Source organism: Vespula pensylvanica, chromosome 8 (genome assembly GCF_014466175.1).
Source record: "Vespula pensylvanica isolate Volc-1 chromosome 8, ASM1446617v1, whole genome shotgun sequence".
NCBI classification, from domain to species: Eukaryota; Metazoa; Arthropoda; class Insecta; order Hymenoptera; family Vespidae; genus Vespula; species Vespula pensylvanica.
Window position 1 is genome coordinate 6107346 of NC_057692.1, and position 17325 is coordinate 6124670.

A 17325-nucleotide genomic window follows, 5' to 3' on the forward strand; every position below is an offset into this window, starting at 1 on the left:
ATTTCATCACAATATTTTTTATAATTGAGACATAAAAAAATTGTAGTATGTTTCTCTTTATATAGAATGGATAAATGTTTAATCTTTCATATCATATAATCAGTGTATAGCTCATTAATGTGCCAAACAGAAAATATATAGCTATATGTTATATTTTTCTAAGAGTAAATCTCATGAAAGAACTGGTATTATATATCTACAATGTATATTTTATGATCTTTGATAATACCATTGTTCTATTATTTGATATAGCATATACATTATTAAACATGGTACTGTTTTAAATTGCTTTTATAATTTCATTTTTGTTTTGCTTAATATTTTTTTTTGTAAATTCCAACTGTGTGCAACTTCTTTTATTTACTTTGTTTGTATAAAATAATTATTAATGTACTTAAATATTTTCCATAATTTTTTCGTATTGACTTTATGTTTTACAGTAAACATATCTTTAAAAATATTATTTTTTAAAATAATAATCATGTAGTACTATATGAAGCAGTTTCAAATATTTAGTTCATTAATTACTAAAAAATGTTACATTGATAAATCATACATTAAATGATCTTTGTTTGAAATTTTGAGGTGATTATATCATGAAATAATGCAGGCAAAAGTATATATGAAAAATAAATACTCTTTGTGCATATATGGATATTCTTTTTGTATAATTTTCTTGTAGTAAGATCAAAAAATTTCAAAAATTTTATCAATAAAATTATAATTACTGTAAATAAAAAGATAATATTCAAATTGTACATATGTATATTAAAAAATAATTTTCTGATTACAATTATATGTGCAATCGTCATTAGAAATTGTAGTAATAGTTTTTAATATCTAAATCTAAATGTTTGCATCGATATAATATAAAACGTGATAAAAAATTGAATTAGTATCTGTTTAATCATTCCAAATTTTATTTATGAACAATTGTTTTATACATGTTCATATGTGCATTATTAAGTGTTTTTATAATAGTTTACAAGTAACTAGTATTTTTTTGAATCGTAAAAACAATTTTATGAGATTATGAATGTTTCATAAATTTATTATAAAATATTTTAAAAAGAAAATTATTATGAAAATAAAGGAACTCTAAGTTTATACTTAGCATTTTTATTACTTTCAATTAAAATAAAAAAGTTAAAAAATAATAATTTACATATTTAATTATATGTATATTTAAGGTAAAGAGAAAAGAGTTATGTCATAATATGATTTTTCAACCATATAAACAGCTAGAATATATAATTCATTTTACTTAAAAAATTTAATAATATTGAAAACTTCCTACAAATATATCGTTATAGCTATTTTTATTAATATATCATGTAAAGTGCGTATTTATTACTTAAATCTTAGATTAATGATCATTAGTTATTGATTTAATATTAAGATCAATCAAGTAAAATAAAATAAGAAATCTATGGAAAATTATAATTCAAGAGAGATATTCTGCTTCCTGATCTTGTATTTTATTCTTAGTCCGAAAAACGAAGAAAATAGCATTAGTTCAATGATATCAAAACTACCTCTTGAAGAAAAAATAATATTTAATTACACGATAAATATATGTATTAAAATTTTAAAGATAAATTGAAGATAAGCTTATATTTCTATAGTGATAAAAAGAGAGTCTTATTAAATGCCCTTCGTTTTGGCAGCAGAAGATTTCTCTAATATAATCGTAGTTTTGGTTGTGATACTTTGATAAAACATGCAAGGAATATAAGCTACTATAAAGTAGAACAAAGGCAAATAATGATAAACGAATAAAAATTATATTTTTCCAGCATATAATTGGATTTTTATTATGCCTGTATGCAGTATCATTGTGCGATATTGTGCGCATTTATATATTTATATCGACAATAATGATTTTCATATATATGATTTTTAATAATGATATTATTGATAATGATGATTTTTAATATATTTATAATTTATTATTTATATCTTTTTCTTTAAGCACGTATGCTACTAGTGTGAATTGAAACTACGAAAATCCTAAGATCATTGAAATTACCTACTTTTAATACGAATCTGTTACTACATACACCTAGAAGTTTATTATTTATTTCTAAACAGAAGTTCGAAGTAATTATAAAAGTCATACACCTATTGAGTATAATATTAGCACATGAATAGCATTAAATGTGGAAAGGTATATACATACGAGTCTCATTAATGCTTTATAATGATCGTATATAGTTTCTACTAAATGTATAATTAATATTATTGTATATTTTTATAAAGTTTTCATATTTAACTATTATCGTTAGAAATACATATTAAGTCTATTTTTATGATTTAATTATGTTTATGTTAATTTTTTAACAAATTTGAACAAATGTATAGAAAAAAATATGGCAAGGAAAAGCTTGGAAGAACTTTTATATGGGAAATTATTTGTCGTCTGTATAATGTGATCATTTGTTCGATTGCCCTTTTTTCCGATATTTAGTGCATTTTCTTTTAAATTGTTTTATGGGTTTTACGGATTCTTCGATATCACTCTCGCGTCTATTCTTATTGCTTTTATTTGTAAGCTTTTTCGTTTTATGGTGAATCAACAAACGTACACTTTTTCTGGGAGTCTTACTTTTTGTTTTAAGTTTTTTCCTTTTCTGCTTTTTAGGACGATTCATGTTAGCGATAATGGCTTCTGTATCGGCAGAGATTTTCGTCTTAGATTGCTGAGTCAAAACAGCGACTCGAACGTACGAGTCATACAAAATATCGCCGCAAGTTTCACCAAAACAATATTCTTCCCCGCATTCCCCGCAAATTTTAACACTACTCTCGATAATACCAGCTCGATTTTTATTACGTCTTATTGGACTTACAAAGGAACGTCGTTCTTTCATGCGAGTTTTTGCTTCTAACTTCCCCATTTCTACCTATAGATAACAATTATACTTTGTCTAATAAATGATTTTGGTTTCATATATTCATAGTATAATTTTATGATAATTAATAGATAAAGGATTACCAATCTTGAAAACAGTTCTTCATCTTGGCGAAGTTTCGGTCTAATCGGCGTAAGCATTCTCCAATCGATAGCAACTTGTTGTAATTCGTGAAGATTTAAATTTTTCATGTCGGGCGGTATGGGATCTCCGTATGCCCATTCTCTTTCAATAGCTTTCAATTCTTTTTTGGTAGCTTTCCAAGAAAATTCTTTATCACGTACCTTGGTATCTTCTTTTTTTACCTTAGTGTAACAATAAAATAAATCATAGTAATAGTATACAAAAAAATGAAATCATATTGTTATTTCGATATATTTTAGGTATTTTTATCAAGTATTAGATGCATATATTTTTATAAGAATAATAGGATTTGTAAGTAAAGAATTACGATTAACTTCGAATGTTGTAAACAAACCTTTTCTGATTTGATCTTAAATTCTGGACAATGTTCCAATAATTGTTTGAATTCCTCTTGAGAATTACATGTCGCTTTACTCAGATCCGGTATTAAATTAGCATCTTTTTTATCGTCCTTCAAAAGATCATCTAACTCGAACGCCATTACAATTTAATATCTGTAACGCGAGAAGAATGCCTCATATCTTTATATTTTCATTTCTGTTTTCACTTTTTATCTTACTATTTCATATTCTCTATAATCTACGCAATCGCTCTCTATGAAAAAAGAAAGGAAACAAACAAAAGGATGTTTTAATATGCGCATGATTTTGATTATATTAAAAAATTTCCGATGCAGTTGGTGATACCAAACTTCTATTGGGATCCCATTCTATTTGTTTCATCAAAAGACCCTGAAACATTATAAATTCTTAAATGTTTCGAAAATATCGAACAGTTTCTTTAAAAGGCACAAATTAATTATATTTTTTATATACATTTCTTAAAGAATTTAATTTCTCTAAAATTTCACGTCCGCACCAAATATTAGACTGCTTATTTTCTGGCTTTCCTTCGATTTCATCCATATGATTAATATCGAGTAAACGTTTATGATTTCTGTTGTTTGGATTAGTTTCAATATTAATTTTTCCATTTCTATCGATACGCAATGGTACAACAGAATTGAGACTGTCCATTGATAGATCGGCATCGTAACTATCGACCTTTAGTTTCCTTCTAATCGAATTTCGCATTTTTATTTTTGTATTTATCGGTTTCCTTCTTTCGGGAGATGGTGATCTATATAAAGATTTAGAATGAGTTTAATAAAAATATAGAAAAATATAAATATTATTTATGAATTAAAGAAAAACAATTTTTGTACCTCGATCCTTCATCGCTGGATTCAACTTGACGCTTTCTCAAACGCAATCGTCTTTGATAATGCGGATCTTTTTCACTTTGCGTTCTATATCGCGTACCTGGTCTATAAATGAAAATTGATCATACATTTGTTTCTATATATCGATTTTCTGTAATCGTTAATAAAAATTGAATTCATTGAGTAATTAAATGCCCTGGTTACTTGACTTGTACCTATTGGCATTCCAACGTGGCCTCGACTCAATACTTGGTCGGGGCTGAGATTTAGACCTTGCAAATGTTTTGGTCGGAAGTTCTTCTGCTTGACATACATTCGTTGACCTTACGATAATAAGACGAGTATAAATTAATATACTATTAAAATAGATTTTTACAAACACGTACGTAATAACGCGTAGAAAAAAAAGATATAGGTGGTTACTTTCGTTTCTTTCGGTAATTCCGTAATATTTCACAAAAAATGATCGTCTTGAAAGAAAATAAGAATAGTAGTTACCGCCTTGGTATTATGCATTATAGAAGAATAGCTTCCACGAATTTACTGTTGAAGCGTTTCGCGATGTCGAACTTGGATCGACTCACTTTTCTACGTCTCTTCTGTTTGCATTGGTTGTGTCCTTCCGTTCCTTAATCGATCCATCCTTTGTTGACGATTCTTGAATCTTCTCGCGAAGATCCTGAAGATCACTTTCGATATCGGTCTGCGTACCAAAATCTCGACCAGAAGTCATTCTGTATTTGCTGGGTGTGAGTAGCCGATTTTCAGTAATCGTCGGTGAGATTCTCGAAGAACTTTTAGCTAGAATTGGGCTTCCTAGATTCTTCATTAGAACATCTAATCCCAAAGATAATCCTGATTCATTTTCCGATTTTCTCGGACTTGGAGTGACGACCAAATTTACTAATTGCAAATTAGCTTTTTTAAGTAACTCCGAATCTTCTAATCTTCCACTCAAAACGATCGCCACGTCCTTACTAATTGGAACTTGTACAGAATTTATTTCTTCCGTCGTGCTTTCCGATTTCTCTAAATGAACGATTTTCTCTTTTTCATGATTAATATTTTTCTCACTAATTTCTTTTGCATCTTTTGAAATTTGCGATTCATTGCAACAATTATCTAAATGTTCTTGAGACTTGTTATCCGTGCAATTTTTTACTGGATATTGTTTTGTTTTAAACTCGTAACCTTCGGATGTAGGATTTAGCGTCGTTTCTTCCATTTCGATACGTTTCCGCCGATTCTTTTTTTCTTCTTTCGCTGAATTCTCTGCCGCTTGAAGAATTTCACGCATCGCTTCAGCCTTCTTTAATTTTGCTTCTTCCTTTTCTTTTAATTTTCTTTGTTCCTCTTCGAATCTTTCAAAATACGATTTATAGTTTTCGCAAAATATACTGCCAAAATAATAATAATAATAATTAATATATTTATTACAATACCTCTCTTTTTCCTTATCCCTTTCTCGCTTAATCCTTTCCTCTTCCAATTGTTCCTCCCTTAATCTTCTCGCTTTTTCTTCCTTCCTTTGTCTATCTTTTTCCTCGAGTTGCTGTTTTATAGCATTTTGAAGTTCAAGAGCTTTCTGTCTCCTCACTTCTCGTTCTTGAAGAATATTTGCGTCAACTGGTATGTTTTGACCACGAAGATAAGTTTTAGTAGTGTCGGAACCTGTTGACCCGGTGGTTGAACTATCTGGACTGCTTGCACTATCGTGATTTATTACTAATACCTAATAATAAAAAAGTAGTTTTATGCACACACACACATACACACACACATATATATATATTTCGATAAATAAAAAAAAAGAAAACTAATTGATGAGAAAATTCTTATAATATCTATTACTTGACTCGACTGATCTAATCTTGAAAGCCAAGACGGTGGTGGTGGTGGATCTCCTCTTACACTATCTTGTCCCCAGACGCTACCCCATCTTGGTCTGTTTATCAATTCTCCAGCTCTTCCATCCGAAAGTCTTCTTGATGATGGTAATGAGTTATCTGGTGTTGTGTAATAAGGATTTTGCCAAGTTCTTTCCATTGTATCCGTCTCAGAACCCTTACATCCCGGTATGAGTCCTTAAGAGATAGACATAATATCAATATCGGTATAAATAAAAATAATTTGATATATTGTATACATATTAAAAATGAATTTTTCTTACGCCGAGATTCCGGCAACGGTACATCGATGGAATCGCTAGCGTAACCTGAAGTTTCACCCTCGCGTTCTTCGCCTAACGAGCCGTAATGGTGTGACGGTTCGTTCTGGTTTTCGTGACGATCGTTCGATCGATGCTGTTGCGGCTGTTTTTGTGGCTTATGAGTCTGGTGGTAACGCAACCCTTCGCTGTCGAAGTCACGTCGTTGTTCCTACGAAGACAAATGAAAACGTTGTACCTTTAATATTTTATAGACATGAAAAATGATTAACTCTTTCGCGTGATTTACTTACGCTTATCTAACAAAGTGATTTTCATATGATTTATAATCTTGCAAATTCACATGTATCGATTATACAAAATATCAACCACAATCGCGTGTAACAGGAAAATGGATATTGCGTGACGAACGGTTTCGTCCATCGTGCTCTTTATTGATATTGCAATGTGACATCCAAATAAATCTACACGTTAACGTATCAGTTTGTGACAAGAATACACGGCTCGAGGATTCTCCAACTTATACTGATACATATGATTTGTTACATCAATAATACTTGAATATTTTAACGCGTAAAATATGCAAGTCGATTTATTAAAATCTATCTTAAAAATATTCTTTTTTATTTCCTTAAATAATATCGATCGGATATTAAATTTGTTACGTGAAAAAAAAAATAGGAATAAAAAGGAGTTCCCTGAACAAAGTTAAATTATATCGTGACATTATTCGGGTCGGCGAACCTTAATTATACGATAAGAATCGATTTGCCAAGTGCCTTACTTCTACTTTTACTTCGTAAAGACGTAACGATCGTGTTTCGTGGTTATTGACCCAGTATAATCTAATGGTTATAAACCCGATTCGTTTCTTAAGTGATACATCTAGCAATTTTGTGTCCCGACTTTACATGGAAGTGTATAGATTAGATAGTTACTAGTTAGACTCAACAGTTTATATTCCTTTGAAATATTAAAAGTAACCTACATCGTTCATATACGTTTTATTTGAAATAAGACTTTTATTATTTAATAATTAGATTCTCCATGTTATATTGATTCAAAAAAAAATTTCTTAGAATTTAGGAAATTTCTTATTTCTTAGAATTAATTAGGACGTGTAATAACGTTCCGAGAATATCGCGTAGATAAGTCAAGAATTTTTATATGACTACTTACAGGTAGTATAAATCGATTAATCAAATAGGCCAAGTATATTTCTTTTAAATCTATTTCTTCATCGTTAATTTCATAACGAATATTTTTATAATTTCTATAGGTTTGTATTTATATCATAAATAATACACATAAATATACCTTTGGAAAACCTAAGCTATTCTATATTCATCTTTTAGCTTATTTGATTTTTCTTGGTCACTTCCGTTTAAAACGATTTATAGTTCCTAAACTAAGATTGTTATTAACAATCGTGAATTCCTCCGCACGAAAAACAGGTTTTTTGAGCTCGATGGTCGATCGATTAGAATTCAACCGTCAACGATTTAAAAAGAGTAATAATAAATGAGAAAACAGTTCTCTTGAAATACTCTCGTGCAAATTTAACGATCGTTATATTTGATTGACATTACCTCCATAAATTATTATGTATCTAAACACTAAGTATAAGATCAATAACATTTCAAAATACTGACCTGACATAAATATTGTTGCTGCTCTTTATTATAAATTGGTGGCAAACTCGGACTTCTACGTCGAATACGCGATATTTCTGTGTGATCATTAAGATTAATTAAACTACCACTGGAGTAATCGAAATTCTTCAAATTCGTAGTAACGTTTCCGGTACAATCCGTTGATAAGGTCTTTAAGTTCATGTTACTTCCATAATGACCAGTAGCACGAAAGGGTTGCGATGATATCTGCTTGTCTTTTGAGTCGATTAAAGATAATCTTGAGCCAGTTGCATATGTGCTGTATGAAGCATTTTGATAAATGATTTAATTTGATATTCGATTAATATACATGATCAATTATTATTCAATTACTCAATATTTACCGAACAGTCGTGCGGATAGTATCATTATGCTTCAGTGTACCCCAATTTCCAAGACGTGCCATTTCTTCTACAATATATAAACACAAAGAAGATAAATGTAGATGAAGCAAGTATAAGTTTATATTAATTAATAATGAAATCTTTTAACAAAACTATTAAAGTACTATTTTATTAAATAAATTAAATAAATTTTTCAGTGTATCGAATATAGATACTTCTCAACTATATGAATTAATTCGTTTCGATCTCTCTGCGTCATAAAATGGAAATTATCATTTCTCATAAATAAATCTGGCAATTTTAACAAAGAAAAATTCATAAAGCGGAAACTACTGTAATTATAAAAAAAGAATTATAAGGAATTAATAATTACAATAAAACTAAATAATGCGTAATCGATATTTCCTTAGATCGATCCTCCCTTATAATCGAAGATAGACGTACCTCTCTCCTTCGCCCACTGAATCCTCTTCTGTTCTACTAGAGTCGTCCTCGCGTTCATCATCGACGCGTGACATTGATTTCACGATTGACATCGAAGAAGAAGCGCGCGCGTTTGATAAAATGACGATATGAATGGAGCAAAAAATGATGAAAAATTTCCTAATATCATCCAAACTCCTAGAGAGATTTGGATAGTTGGAAATATATCCTACCTAAGGTACGTTCCTACGAAGACAAAAGCAGAGTTTGGTAGCAGACAGGTAACTTCCGGAGAGAACTTCGAAGGTGGACGACGTTAACGTCGTCTCGCGAGTTCATCGCAGGTCGTGTCAATATTTGTGACTGCGGTAGCTCCGTAAGACTAAACTAGGTTTACCTGCCATTGATTCATATATACCTTGTACTCGCATACCATCGAGTCAACTTACATGGGCACAATTCGATCGTTCCCTGTTTCCATAGGAACTGTCGTGGAATCAACCGCGTGATATCCGACGCGTTATTTCTTCTCAGGGTCGATAATATTGATTCTCAGTATATTCCACGATAAGGGATAATGACCTCCACAGTTATTTGACGGTCAGAGATTAGCATTTATAGCGAAATGCAACAGTTTCAACGTCGTCAAGATCGGATATCCAAATTGATCGATTTCTTCTTTCACGTCTCAAATTTGCGTTCCTTTTCATTTTTTTTTTTTTTTTCTAATGAGATTGATTATTATTAAAACGTTTTGTATTATATCTTATTTATTCGAAAAGTTAGTTATGAGTACTAAAGAATGTTTTCAATAAAACTAGAACATGGAATTAAAGATGAGATTTAACGAATAATAAATATTGTAATGTTATAATAGAGAATAAAAAAAATATATATATTCATATGTGTAAAATAATCAATGTATGGAACTACGTAAATACATACACATTTAGATATTTCATTTCCTTCATATCTTGGTTTTGTATGACTTGAAATAAGTGTATAATTTTTTGTATAGTAAGAGATCGCACTTTCATAGAAAGAGTATAATAAACTTATAATGAAAAACATATATGTTTTATGTGGGAATGTAATATATTGAAAGAATATAAAATCAATCAAATGTTCAATTCGAATACGATCGAAATCATTCTTTAATTAGCCACAGTAGCGCTAGTATCGTTCACACTTACGGTATCTAGCGGTTGTTTTATGAAACTTTGATAATCCTTTAGGTTTCTGTAAGTACAGCCCTGAATTTTTGGTATTCGATTAATAATTATTTATTACTAAAAATTGTATTGTTTTATTTGACAAAAAAATTTATTTATCCTTTATTTAATACTTTTTTGCAAATTTAATAAGTTTATTAGAACAAATTGATGCACAGGACCGTACATATACGAGCCCGAAAGAGGTTTCTAACGATACAAGAAAAACGACTGTAGCGCACCTACAAACAGAAAGTATAATAAAAAAGTTTTAGTTGATTTTATTTTTCAGTTTAAGTTTACTTCTCTTGGTCAATTTATTCGAAGTGAAGTGCTCGTTAAACGGTTTGCGTGGTTAAAATAAGTTATTACTGCTATCATTCATCAAAATGGTGGATGTTTTAGATATTGATAATGCAGAAGATTTCGAAGTTGACGACGAAGGAGATCGTAAGTTATATTATGATATATTTATTTATTTATATGAAAAAGAAAAAACCGCCAAAACACCTAACCTATATTTATTGCCTCCAAATATTTTATCTTTTCAATTACTATTTTCAATTGTTTTTTTTACTTAAAAAAAAAAGCAAATGTAATTATTAGAGTAAAGATTAATTGTAAGTACAAGTATATTATGATAAATAAGTAATATAAAATAAAAATATAATAAAATTCCTTTTCAATAATAATGTTTATATTTTACAGAAGGAATTGCTCGATTAAAGGAAAAGGCAAAGAGAAGAAAAGGAAGAGGACATGGAGCTGAATTGGTATCAACAAGAGATGATGTGGGTCATTATGAATCTATGCACGTTGTAGAAGAAGATGATGATGAACCTGGCCCACAAAGATGTAATTCAAATTATTTATGAATGAATTTATAATGTTTGTATGTAGTACTAAGAATTCTTTTTAAAATTTCTAGCTGTGGAAGGATGGATTTTGTTTATTAATTCAGTGCATGAAGAAGCTCAAGAAGACGATATACAAGATAAATTTTCTGAATTTGGACAAATAAAAAACCTACATTTAAATTTAGACAGAAGAACAGGTTTCTTGAAAGGTTATGCTTTAGTAGAATATGAAACATTCAAAGAAGCACAAGCTGCAAAAGAGGCATTAAATGGTACTGACATTTTAGGTCAACCAATTTCTGTTGATTGGTGTTTTGTTAAAGGACCTAAAAAGTAAGTTAAATCTTTTTACATTAATTTATTTATTATTATATGTATTTTATTTATATTATTTGTATCTTACATGCTTGTCTGCTTTCAGAATTAGGAAAAGGAGCCATAGAAGACGGTGAAAATAAATACGAGTATACATATACATACATATATGATATGATGATATAAAAAAATAACTTCTACTATTTGTATCTTTAAAAGTAATCAATATATAATTTAAGAGTAACAATATTAATGTGGAAAATGATAATTGACCACTAATTTTGACCAGAATATGTTTCTCTTATTTTTCAAATGTCACAATAACATTTAATTTTATCTTATCAATTAAATTTATACTTGTATTCATCATATAAATAAAATGCTTAACGGGCTTATGTTTCTTTTTTGATTTTATATATTTTTAAATTATCGTATCAATAAAACATCCAATTTTTTAGAAATATATCAAAAAAATACTTTCCGTTTGTTATTCCATCGTTTAATGTAATCTTGCATAAAGTAAGAATTAGTCCTTTATTAATTCTTATGTTAGGTACATGTTTCAGTGTACTGTAGATGCATTTGCTTATTGCACAAGCATGTAATTCAATTTCCATTTATAAATAACATAAGATATGCAACCTTCTTTTCTATTTGTTGTACAAAATATGTTGATAAATAAGAATATAAAATAGAATTAAGCATAATAATTAAGATTTGCTTTCTTCTTTGCTTGAACTTCATTAATTGCTTCCATCAAGTCTTCATGAGTAACTGCAGTTGCATTACGTCTTAAAGCAATCATGCCCTATAAATAAGAACGAACATTAGACTGTAGTGAGTAATATAACATGAAATGATATAAGGCTGAAGATATAAAGCTGTTACATACTGCTTCAACACACACAGCTTTACATTGTGCTCCATTAAAATCATCAGTTGATCTAGACAACTCTTCAAAATTAACATCTGGAGACATATTCATTTTACGCGAATGAATTTGCATAATTCGTGCTCTAGCTTCTTCATTAGGATGTGGAAATTCGATTTTTCTATCCAAACGCCCTGATCTCAATAGAGCAGGATCTAAAATATCTACTCTATTTGTAGCAGCTATTACTTTTATGTCAGCTGTTGAACTGAATCCATCTAATTGATTGAGAAGTTCCAACATAGTACGTTGTACTTCCCTATCACCAGCTTTTTCTGAATCAAATCTCTTGGTACCAATAGCATCCAATTCATCTATGAATATAATTGCTGGTGCTTTCTCTTTAGCTAAAGAAAATGCATCTCTAACCAATTTCGCACCATCACCAATGAACATTTGCACAAGCTGTGGTCCAGCTAATTTTAAAAATGTTGATTTAGTTTGTGCTGCACATGCTCTGGCTAACAAAGTTTTTCCTGTTCCCGGTGGACCATATAAGAGTACACCTTTTGGTGGTTGTATTCCCAGATTTTCAAACTTCTTTTTATGAACCATTGGTAAAACTACAGCTTCTATCAATTCTTGAATTTGATTATCTAATCCTCCAATATCAGAATATTGTTCAGTTGGTCTTTCATCAACCTCCATTGCTTTAACTCGAGCATCATATTCAGCGGGTAATGTTTCAAGAACAAGATAACTATCTTTATTAACTCCTACCAAATCTCCAGGTTTTAAAGATTCTGCATCTACCAAGCCTATTACTGGAAGAAAATATGTTTGACGAGTTGATGTCTTTATAACAGCACATTTGCCTTTTCTTTGAGCATCTAAATCAACAACAGCACCATCTTCTTCTCCCATATCCTGTGGATCTACATCCAGTAATTCAATAACATTAGAAACTAAATATGGTAATGTTTTGTTAACTTTTATCTTTTCTGTGTTTTCCTTGATTTTATCATTTTGTGCTTGTAGTTCATGTGAAATTCGCATAACTTCACTTTTCATTATTTTAATTTCATTATCCAATAACCTGGTTCTTGATACTATTTCATCAGTAGACATCCGTAATACATCTTCACCCAAAATTTCCTAAAAATTAGATATCAAATTACATTACAATAACATTTATTTCAATAAGGATTAAATATCTATAGTATTTAATATACATATAGTCTAGTCTATATAGACAATAAAGATTAAAACAAAAATTCCTTCATTGATAATCAGAAATATTTAGTATATTAAATATATTAATTATACAGTTAACACGTTATATTCAATTTATCATGTTTTCTGTTTATTACAAATAATATTGTATAGTACATAATACTCTTTATTCGTTTAGATATGCTTGTCATGCAATCATTCATAACCTTTAATCAAAAATTTTATTTATTTTACCTCTCCGTCTTCCCAAATAGATTTATCTTCTAGAGTAGCCATTTATGCTCAATATGTATATTATTAAACTTTTATAATTTAGAACAATTTTAATGTATTTAAATACTTCTTTTCTGGTTAAAATCTAACTTTTAACTCTAGTAATGCTCTCGAACTATTTTTAACTAAGATGGAGACAAGACGTATGATAAATTTTTAAGGAACAATACACCACCATACGGTGAGAATTGAAAGATATTAGTCATCTATCGATAAAATGAGACTTCGTCAATACCGACGTATAATAAGTTCATAAAAATTGCTACATGCACAAAGACTATTTTATAGTTTCATTAATTTAACCTATTCATTAATATATTTATTATTACACGATTTTAAAGAAATTTATTTCGCGAATATGAAATGTATAATAAACAAAATAATAACAGACGAATAAAAAATATACTACTTATACATGTGATAAATGATTCATTATATATGTATGTCAAATCTAAAACCAAAAATGCATTAAAGCAAAACAGAAATCCGATAAATTGAATGCATTAAAAAATACAAATCAATTTCATTCTTAATTAATATGTAAAGAGTAGTACCATGTTCGAAGATAACATGACCATAATATCAAAGCATTTATTAAAATTAGTATAATTTAGGCAATACAGTTAAAAGGTTCATCTGGCACAAGATGGTTTTTTAAATTGATCTATATTATATATTGCATTATAAATAATCAAAATATGTGAGTGTACCTTGTGTGTGCACGTGTGTGTTGTATTAATTGTAACATGTAAATAATTTGATTTTTATCAATAAAAAAAATGCAATTTATGATACAAAAATTCCTATGATGTACCATAAAGCAAAAATAAATGTAGTACAATACATGGAGCAGTATTTGATTTTTGTACATTATATAGTTATATCATAGTTAATGTATTGTACATTATATTTGTGGTATTTTAAAAACATTATGAGAACTTCATTGTTAAATATTCCTGATAAAGGACTAGATTTATTTATTTTACAGAGCCATAGTTCAGTAAAGTTATCTTTCTAAGTAAAATGATTAAAATATCTAAATTCATTGCTAAAATTCATTTTTTCACAATTCCATCTTTTAGGCACACCTGTTCAGTAAAATTACTATAGATTTCCATCCTAAAGCGATTTTTACATAATATAATATAAGTAGTATAAGATAAATTAATTACATTTAAATTGATTTCATAAGAAATAATAATTAAATATAAAGTACTATATGAAATAATTGTCCGATTATATCAATGTTACCAAAAGTAAAGTGGATATAAAATACTTTTCTGCAGAAAGCAAAAATTCATAGTTTACAGATTTCTACTTAATTCAAATTAATGGTAAAAACCATACAATTGTTTATAAAGCACCTGCACTATTGTAAAAATCGTTCTGTTTTTTTCATAGCACTTATGCACTTCATGTTAAAGTAGCAATTTATTTTTGTCATGATAATAATAAATGAAAATTCCATAAAATTAAATCTACATATTTTTCAATGTGAACTCGAAATTTTCATCATATTCCAATATACATATACTAAAAAAAAAAATTTTTTTTTTTCTAGATAATTATAATAGAATGTTTTTGAATAATTGATCTCTATGTATATACAATGCGTTTTTCATTTAATTTACTTAATGACATGAGAAATGTATAATACATGAGTATTATAAGTACTATGATCACAATCTTTTTTTTGTTTTGTAATATACCCTCCAATATATAGATTTTATTTATCAATATTTTACTATCCGGCGATGCTTGTACTTAAATAACTATATTAAAGACAATAGTATTATTCGTTTTTTTTTTAATTTCATGCTTCTTTTAAGTAAAGATCAACCCTTTGAAATAGTCCTCATTAAACTATTATCCGAAAATCTAGATGTAGTAGTATTTATTAACAAAAACTGGCAGCGCTTTGTTCGATGTATGTCAATATAATTATTTATAAAATATTAATTTACGAACAATAATTACATTTGAAAAATCTTTTTCCACATGATTCTAAAATTTTTTCATGTTCATTGTTTTATAATATATGTACTCAAATTCGGTCTTTAATAAGATCACATATATTAATTAAAAATTATTCCATACCAAAAAAATCATATTTGTAATAATGTCTCAGTAATGTTTGTTACAGAATGAATAGAACGTCTATGATTGAAACAACTATCGTTGTCTCACTTAAAAACATAGAAATATTATTATGTTCTCGATTAGATTTAATACAGAATACACACACGCCACACACAATGCATTCATACACACAGAAAAGCTGCACTTTAATCATTGTGTTTCGACAGAATTCATATAAATATCATATATTTTTTTGAAAAATAATTATCAAAGTATTTTTTCTTTCACAATATTTACTTTACACACGTAAATATAATAAATTTTGCAAATAAATAATTAAAATTCAAAGTTATAAATTAAGTAATTATCTGTCATTCACATTCTTTTATAATTAGGCCTTTGAACACACAAAGTTAATATAATTTTAATTTATTATTATACATATTGCTCATGTGAAATTAATTCATTTTATTAAGTCGTCACATTTACGAATTGTAGCACAACCAATCTGTGTTGTATAATTGCTACTAATTTTCTCATATATTTCTTGAAAAATATGTTATTTGTTACTTGCTTATAATTATTAAATATATGTCTGTGACTGATATATTCCAATCATTTTTGATAAAAGAATAAGATATTTTTATAATGAATTATTCAAAGATATTTTATGTATACACCAAACTTCGTTTTCTATGAAGTATGCCCTGAGACTGTATACAGAGCTTTCTGTTTATATTCATACATACACATTTCTGAGTATATCAATGTGTATATTATGATTTCTTTCATTAAGTAGCGCTTGAAAATTCTAATTTCAAGTGTGCCAAATTGTATTAAATATATTTGTAATGGGAATCTTTTATATTTCATTGCACTTGTGTATTATTTGTATAACATACAACATTTTCTTTTTTTTATCGAAGAAGAGAAGACTGAGCCAAATCTTAATCTTAAAAAATTCTTATAACTTGATCTCATTATGCACTAACTGCATATTAAGCGTATCATTAGTGTAAAATACTATATTTTATGAATACTTAACGAATATGTAATGCGTTTGAAGACTATCTGCATTGAATTTATAATGAAAAACATTGAAGCAAAAATAAAATAATATTTGATTTGACTGTCCATATTTATAAGTTACCTACAATTTTATAATACATTTCTCAATTAGACTTATAAAAAAAAAAAGTAAAGCGGAATCTGTATACAGAGTGCAATTCCTACATTAAACTGAATACTTAGAGCCCACTTTTTTCATTGGTATTAATCTGAGGCCTTTAGCCAACATCTGAGCTTCAAGATCACGATCTTCATCCTGATACCTGGAGAAAAATATATATATATATATAATGTTTCAATAAACATTTACATAAAATATATTACAAACTCGACCACAATGGAATACAATTTACAATACCTTTGTCGTTCTTCTTCTAAAAGAGCTATAAGTGTATCTCGTTTTTCAACAATCTCTAACATTTCGGTCAATATTTCTCCTTCCTTTTCAACATCAGCACTCGTCTTCTTTTCATCTAACAAAACACAGATATAAATTTCATACAGTACAAAAATATAATCCTAATTAAATACTAAATGTTTTATTAATATATTAT

The 17325-nt window shown here is 28.3% G+C and overlaps 5 protein-coding genes across 14 annotated transcripts in view; 1 reads left to right on the plus strand and 4 right to left on the minus strand.

The window, feature by feature from the left end:
* Positions 1-2377: 2377 nt before the first annotated feature.
* LOC122631040 lies at positions 2378-3547 on the minus strand. Its single transcript, XM_043816225.1, has 3 exons — positions 3391-3547; positions 2996-3217; positions 2378-2903 (listed from the first exon to the last, which is right to left on the minus strand). The coding sequence occupies exons 1-3, from the start codon at positions 3535-3537 to the stop codon at positions 2433-2435; spliced, it is 840 nt and encodes a 279-aa protein (XP_043672160.1). The 5' UTR covers positions 3538-3547; the 3' UTR covers positions 2378-2432.
* Positions 3548-3653: 106 nt separating this feature from the next.
* LOC122631041 (DNA ligase 1-like) lies at positions 3654-9499 on the minus strand. Its single transcript, XM_043816227.1, is given in 11 exon segments — positions 3654-3787; positions 3872-4192; positions 4194-4362; positions 4473-4580; positions 4842-5618; positions 5700-5989; positions 6109-6341; positions 6428-6635; positions 8077-8356; positions 8442-8508; positions 8886-9499. Coding segments are annotated over 11 exon segments (2589 nt in total). The 5' UTR covers positions 8947-9499; the 3' UTR covers positions 3654-3712.
* An 856-nt stretch (positions 9500-10355) lies between these two features.
* LOC122631233 (RNA-binding protein 8A) lies at positions 10356-11642 on the plus strand. 2 transcript variants are annotated; one of them, XM_043816656.1, is made up of 4 exons: positions 10356-10525; positions 10784-10930; positions 11004-11269; positions 11354-11642. In XM_043816656.1, the coding sequence occupies exons 1-3, from the start codon at positions 10465-10467 to the stop codon at positions 11267-11269; spliced, it is 474 nt and encodes a 157-aa protein (XP_043672591.1). In that variant the 5' UTR covers positions 10356-10464; the 3' UTR covers positions 11354-11642. The 2 variants fall into 2 exon arrangements, with proteins under 2 accessions (XP_043672591.1, XP_043672590.1); XM_043816655.1 differs by having other exon boundaries at positions 10360-10525; positions 11004-11265.
* Positions 11643-11762: 120 nt separating this feature from the next.
* Positions 11763-13757, minus strand: LOC122631230 (26S proteasome regulatory subunit 6A-B). Its single transcript, XM_043816651.1, has 3 exons — positions 13586-13757; positions 12140-13273; positions 11763-12055 (listed from the first exon to the last, which is right to left on the minus strand). Exons 1-3 carry the CDS (start codon positions 13625-13627, stop codon positions 11945-11947), a joined length of 1287 nt encoding a protein of 428 aa, XP_043672586.1. The 5' UTR covers positions 13628-13757; the 3' UTR covers positions 11763-11944.
* Positions 13758-14577: 820 nt separating this feature from the next.
* Positions 14578-17325, minus strand: part of LOC122631229 (F-actin-monooxygenase Mical) — a 29455-nt gene continuing 26707 nt past the window's right edge. For all 9 annotated transcript variants that reach the window (XM_043816643.1, XM_043816649.1, XM_043816647.1 and 6 more), the window contains 2 exons: positions 17130-17244; positions 14578-17034 (listed from right to left, as the gene is read on the minus strand). In XM_043816643.1, coding sequence (XP_043672578.1) covers positions 16938-17034; positions 17130-17244 — 212 coding nt within the window. In that variant the 3' untranslated portion in view covers positions 14578-16937. The remainder of the gene's footprint in view (positions 17035-17129; positions 17245-17325) is intronic.